General features: G+C 39.4%; 1 protein-coding gene across 1 annotated transcript in view; it reads right to left on the minus strand.

Moving 5' to 3' along the window:
- Positions 1–1,141: 1,141 nt before the first annotated feature.
- LOC117947978 (protein-L-isoaspartate O-methyltransferase domain-containing protein 2) overlaps positions 1,142–6,271 on the minus strand; it is a 10,045-nt gene continuing 4,915 nt past the window's right edge. Inside the window, exons 5-7 of the mRNA XM_034877382.1 lie at positions 5,024–5,195; positions 3,993–4,116; positions 1,142–3,457 (exon numbers count right to left, since the gene is read on the minus strand). Of these exons, the coding sequence (XP_034733273.1) occupies positions 2,880–3,457; positions 3,993–4,116; positions 5,024–5,195 (874 nt within the window). The 3' untranslated portion in view covers positions 1,142–2,879. The remainder of the gene's footprint in view (positions 3,458–3,992; positions 4,117–5,023; positions 5,196–6,271) is intronic.

Raw genomic sequence — 6,271 nt, forward strand, 5'->3', positions numbered from 1 at the left:
ATTATAAGCTTTTTCTATCGTGTATATATATATACATACATACATACATACAGACACACACAGTATGTCTATATATCTGTTAATATAATACATCCATGATCTATGCTTTCCTATGCCTTCACTAAGTTGGTGGATGAAGCATTAAAGCTGTAGTGCGTAGTTTCTGTCTCCCCCATGAGGAATTCTAAGTAATGGCAACAACACTGTCAGCGTCCAAATGATACAAGCCTTCTCTGATCGCACACCACCCCCACCCCGCCTCCAAGCAGTGGCTAGTGAGTTTGTCCCTTCAAATCAAGGACACAGAAGATTAAAAAGTATGATTGACTGTTCAGAAGAGCTAATTATCTTGTAATTTGGATGCCCTCTTCGTTTCCAAAGAATACTGCCGATGTCCTTTCTCAGCAAATCAGCAAGCTAGCTAGCTAACTAGCATCTAAATTAGTAAACAACTTTAATGTTTTAATGTCTTGTCACAGCATAGGAAAGCACTTTGCTATTGCCAGATGAGTGACAACTTAGTTTGGCTCATTTCGTTTAACCAGTGTAGCATGAAAACACGGAAGCTAGTTAGCTAACTTCCTGTATGTTTTAGGCTAACTTAGCTAAAATGAGCAAAACAAATCACTCATAACTTCACATAGCATCCAATCACAAGGACGCTTCGAGGCAATGCACTAGCCAATCACAGCACAAGAGGGATAGGTAAAACACTCGTGAAGAAAAAATCAAACGCATATTCACCTGGCCTGATAAGGACCTGCTTTTTGGACACAAAACTCCCATTCAGTGTAGGATAGATAACAATTATAAGCTGCACATATTCAAATCCTCAAATTATTGTGAACACATCCAAAATGTATGTACCAAATGCTAACTTTTGGGAGAAATCCAAAGCTTTTCATGATAAATGATACATACATAACCACAAGTGTCCTTTCAGTGTTAGTGGAGCAGTTTTTGAAAGGAAAAAACAACAAATGATTTCTTCGGATGAATGACTTGCAGATGATCTGCCGTTTCCTCTCGAGAATTTAGTCCATGCAACGGAAGTTTGGCACAGAGGGGAGCAGAGTGTTTGGTACAAAAGCAAAAAGTACAAAGGATTAATGCTCCATCTAACTAGAAACTACAACAGATGTGATAAAAGATACTCCTTTTACTTTTCAAAGTATCTTCGTGTTTATGATTCACAAAACGTATAATTGCATATGTACACACCACTTCAAGTCTCAAAATTTAAAAGAACCCGCACGCACCCAAAACAAAAACAACCATTGATAGTGAAAGAAACACCTGCGCCCTGTCACTCATCTAAATCATTAGTTATGTGTTTAATCATGCTGGTTTATTTATGTAAATTGGAATAATAGTAAGTATGTGAACTTTTATGGTCATTCTTTCTGTTAGAATCTGATGGGATGTAGAGAAAACACAGAGACGGTCCTTTGGAGACACATGTAAGGATTCAGGACAGTTAGACAAGTATGGACTTTTAATCGTACAATCAAGCCTTGGAAAAGATAAAGTATTTATATGGAGTAAGGGTTCAAGACAAAGTTCCCCCTTTTATTTGAAAATTAGTGGAAATAAATGGCAACCATCACACCATCTTGGTCACTAGCTCTAGCTACAATATAAGAAAAGAGAGAAAGAGAAATCTCTCTTTGAATGCATTTTCTTTCCTAATAAAGTTGACCTTTGGGCCCAATCTGTCTTCCTTTCTAGAAGTAGACCATCCCTCTTAGATCCACCGTTTGCGGAGCGACTCGTACAATCAATGTATAATCTCTAACTCGTAGCACAGCTGCAAGTGGTGGACAGAAAAGAGCTGGGACAGTCCTATGTCTTCTGGTCTCTGGGTAAGCTGCCCTCTCTGCCAGTTGCTCTGAACTCTGTACTGTAGCCTAAACAATGACGGGTCTCTTTTTTCAGCACCGCCAAATCACCTTTTACCCGCTGTAGATACTCAGGCCACTGCTAAGCTGTTAGGCAAGGCTTGATTGGCACGTTGGATATACAGAGATGCAGAGCAAATCCATTATCTGTGTATGCTTTACGTATTTAAATCTAATTAAATTTCTTTGCATCTCAATGGAGACACAGAGCTTCCATCAGTGACTGTTTGGTTGTCTGAAAAATTGACCCCCAATGTCCCCTCCACCTCCACTGGATGAATTGAACTGACTCTTTTATAGTGTCAGGAAATGAGTCAGTAAAGAACAGTGGGAGCCAGGCAAAAAGAGGGAGTTGGAAAGAGAATGGATGAAGGAGAAGACAAGAGCAGGTGAGAGAGAAAGAGGTCCCCCTCCCCCCCTCCTCCCCCCAGTAAGGTAGGTGGCATGTTGTCCTGCCTAGGGCTGGGTATCATTCAAAAATCTTCAATATCGGTACCAATACCATTACCGTGACTTCAGTACCGGTTCCCGGGCAAAACTGTTTTTGATTCCAATTTCATAAAAATCCATTTTAACAAAAATAAATTGCGACATTGCAGCACAAATCTTTTTATTACTTTTTCAGCTCCTACTACGTGAGCCCCGTCTCTGTGCGTAACAGAGTTTTTCCCGCATGCCTCACGACGTGTAACGTTAAACAGCCAATCAGCAGCATTATTAGATGTAAGTGGAACAATCCTGCATGCTTATTGGCTCACTGATGCCGATGAGATTTTTTCCTTAAGTATTGAAATTTGGTATTGAATGACGAGGCATTTTTCGATACTACAGAGGCAATTCGGTTGGTGGCTAACAAGTATTGAATTCGGTACCCAGCCCTAGTCCTGCCTTGTACAGGTGGTGTCGGGGTTGTAACAGAGACTTCAGCCTGCTGAGTCATTGCACTCAGCTCCAAGCTCTGACTCAGAACGCAGCCGTGGCTCATTTCTCTCTGTAGTACAGCAGGTACATCTTCAGTGGCTCAGGCAGCGGCAGGCCCAGTATCCTCTCTCTGAGGACGTTGACGGCCGGCTGGGGTCGGAGCAGCTCCCCGGTCTCCTTTTCCTCTTCCTCCTCATGCTCTTCATCTTCGTCTTCTTCCTCCACCGTCTCATCCTCCTCCACCACCGCCGCAGTCGTCCCTCCTGCTCCTCTCCCCGCCCTCCTGCTCCCTCTCATCTGCCGCCTCGTCTCCCTCTCTCCCGCCGCCGCATCCTCCTCCTCATCCTCCGCTCTTCCTCCCTGGTTGTTGTTGCTGTCCGGGGGAGCAGGGCCGAAGCCACTGCTGGCCACCACCTGACGCGTGGCCAGGACCAGGGCGTTGCAGTGGCGCCGGTGGACGCGCCTGCGCTTGAAGCGAGGGCCGTATTTATGGAGGCCGGCCACCGCCAGGCCCCTGCCTACGCTGAACGAGGAACCGCGGCCGCGCGATTGGCTGTCTCCTCCGTCGGTGGTCACTCGGAGGGTGTGGCGGATGCAGATACGGGCCAGCTCCTGTAACGTCCGGACCTCATACTTGGCTGAAAAAAGTGAGAACCACGAGAAAAACAGAAAGGAGAGGAAACGTAAGAAGAAAAGTGAGACATATGTATGGAACATATGTATCAGGAAAAGTAAGAAGAAGAGTGAGAATTAGACACATAACATATGTATCACTATCAGAGGTGGAAAGAGTACAAAAATATTCTACCTAAGTGCTATTACTTTGATGACCTTTTACTCAAGTACAGGTGAAATTACCGGTATAAAAGTGTACTCAGAGTAAAAGTAAGTAGCTCATTTGAAATGTACTTATTTACTATATATATACTTTTTTATATACTTATTTAATTAAATCACCTTCACCATCAAATTAGGGACCTTTTTCCTCCGGAATGGATGTGATGTAGCCAAGAACAATACAGTTTAGTAAAAGTAAAGATTTTAAAAACTACTTTAAAAAAGTAAAAGTACACAAAAAAAACACTCAGAGTAACGTGAGTAATTCACCTTTGATTGCGGTTCATATTTAGTTGCATTTTTATTTATTTAAATAAAGGTTAGAGTGAGACTCACGTAGTGGGACAGTCTTGGGTTTGCCATTCGTGATGTGTTTAGGGAGCACCAGAGGAGCAAAGGACACAGAAATGATCTTTTTGGTCTCCCAGCTGTTCAGGCCCGTGCGCGTGATCTTGGTCAACTGCCAAAAATACAACAGGATAAAATCGAGGGGTGTGCCATTCAGAAAATGTCACGATTCCAAATTTTAGGCTCATGATTTGATTCATTATTGACTTTTAATTCAAAAATGATTCTCGATACAAAAACGATTTACGTAATTCATGTGAATGTAGTTACTTTTCCAATGTATGATTTCATATGATGTATGTGTATGTTATGTGTGTGAGGTCTGTGGGCCACTGGGACCATGAATTTCCAATGGGGATCAATAAAGTATTTATCTATCTATCTATCTATCTATCTTTCTATCTATCTATCATGTGCTTGCAGTAGACATACAATAAAATATTATTAATCGATTTTTGTATTTCTAAGAATGGATTTTGAATTGTTAGACCTTGAATTGCAATTGAAATATGAATCTTTTTTTTGTGCACACCCCTAATAAAATCCATCTTTTCTTTTCAGTGTATTTTTTGTTTCAAAGGAAGACATTCAACATTTGAAAAGCAGCTGAGATCATTACCAAGACAACACATACTAACATTTCCAGACATGAATAAATATGGACAGGGAAATGACATATAAAAGATAATTCCCCTATTTAGCAGTATATACACATTTAAATAATGGTGGTTAAATGCTATACTATATAGTTATACGTAGATATGAGGACAAGGTGTTTACGTAACAAGCATAACCTCTCCTACAAGGTGTGTGTGTGTGTGTGTGTGTGATGTAGCATATATGTGTGTGTTTATAGTGCAGCCTCAACATAGGAATTAAACTCAACAAATAAACATGAATATCTGCTTAAAAATGAACATTTCAGTTTCATCCTTTAAATGCTAAATAGGGGGACTTTAAGTTAGTTTTGCCTAATATCCAGATCTGTGCTATCCTGAGTTTCTCTGAAATACACCAACCTTTTCCTCGAGAGGCATCACCAGGATGCCCCCCACCTTGAGCAGACTCTTCATGTAATCCTCATGCTCCTTCTGCACCCCGGCCCCGCAGTACACCCTGTCATACTGGCGGCTCTCTAGAGGAATCTCCAGGCAGTTACCCACAACAAAGGATGGCTCACAGAATTCAAATCTGAACAGAAGCACAGGAGCAATGGAAACGGTATAAACAACAGTTAAAAAAAATAAAAATGAATACATGAGAAACAACTACAGAAAAAGCGTGTCAATGCTGAAAAGCCATATTGTTAAAGCTAAACTGGATTGCAGGCATAATTGCGTTAGAAGAAGGTGAAGTAGTGAGATTAGTTGGAAAAGAGGGAGTGAGTTTCATTGAAATGTTGACTAACACCAATAATTTATTTAACATTATTGGAGTATTTAAAGGTTTTGCAAAAAGTTATAGTATGATTTATCGAAAAAGGTCATCCAAAAGTCATAGTATAGTCGGAATAGTTTGGAAAAAAGTGATAATAAATGTATCTACAGTGTATTACTTTTCTCTTCATCCATTTGTATTCCTTATTCCTGTAAAGTAGGTCTTGATTAATAGAAAAACAATTGAGCACCAGAGGATTTGAACACTCAACCTTCCGTCTTCAAGTCAGTCACCCATCACCCTAAGCTATCTGACCTGACAAAACCATGCATGTTTTCAGCATATTTCCTTCTTCCACTTAGTATATTGGATCTCACAACTTACACAAGATACAACCATGCAACCTTCTGTCTGCCAATTAAAGAGAAAGGTAAAAAAGTCATAGTGTTTCGGAAAAAAAAAAAGTGTTTAAAAAAGTTATAGTATAGTATGTTGGGGGAAAAATAAATAAAAAAAAGTCACAGTATAGTATATCGAAAAGAAAAGGATAATAAAAGTCATAGTATAGTATGTCGAAAAAAAAAGATTAAAAAAGTCATAGTAAAGTAAGTCGGAAAAAAAGATTTAAAAAAAGTCATAGTATAGTATGTTGAAAAAAAAGACAAAAAAAGTCATAGTATAGTATGTCGAAAAAAAAGATTAAAAAAAGTCATAGTATAGTATGTCGAAAAAATAAAAAATGTCATAGTATAGTATGTCAAAAAAAAAGGATTAAAAAAGTCATAGTATAGTATGTCGAAAAACAAATGTTCAAAAAGTCATAGTATAGTATGTCGAAAAAAAAGATTAAAAAAAGTCATAGTATAGTATGTCGAAAAAATAAAAAATGT

This window comes from Etheostoma cragini, chromosome 7 (assembly GCF_013103735.1).
Source record: "Etheostoma cragini isolate CJK2018 chromosome 7, CSU_Ecrag_1.0, whole genome shotgun sequence".
In the NCBI taxonomy this organism is placed as follows: domain Eukaryota; kingdom Metazoa; phylum Chordata; class Actinopteri; order Perciformes; family Percidae; genus Etheostoma; species Etheostoma cragini.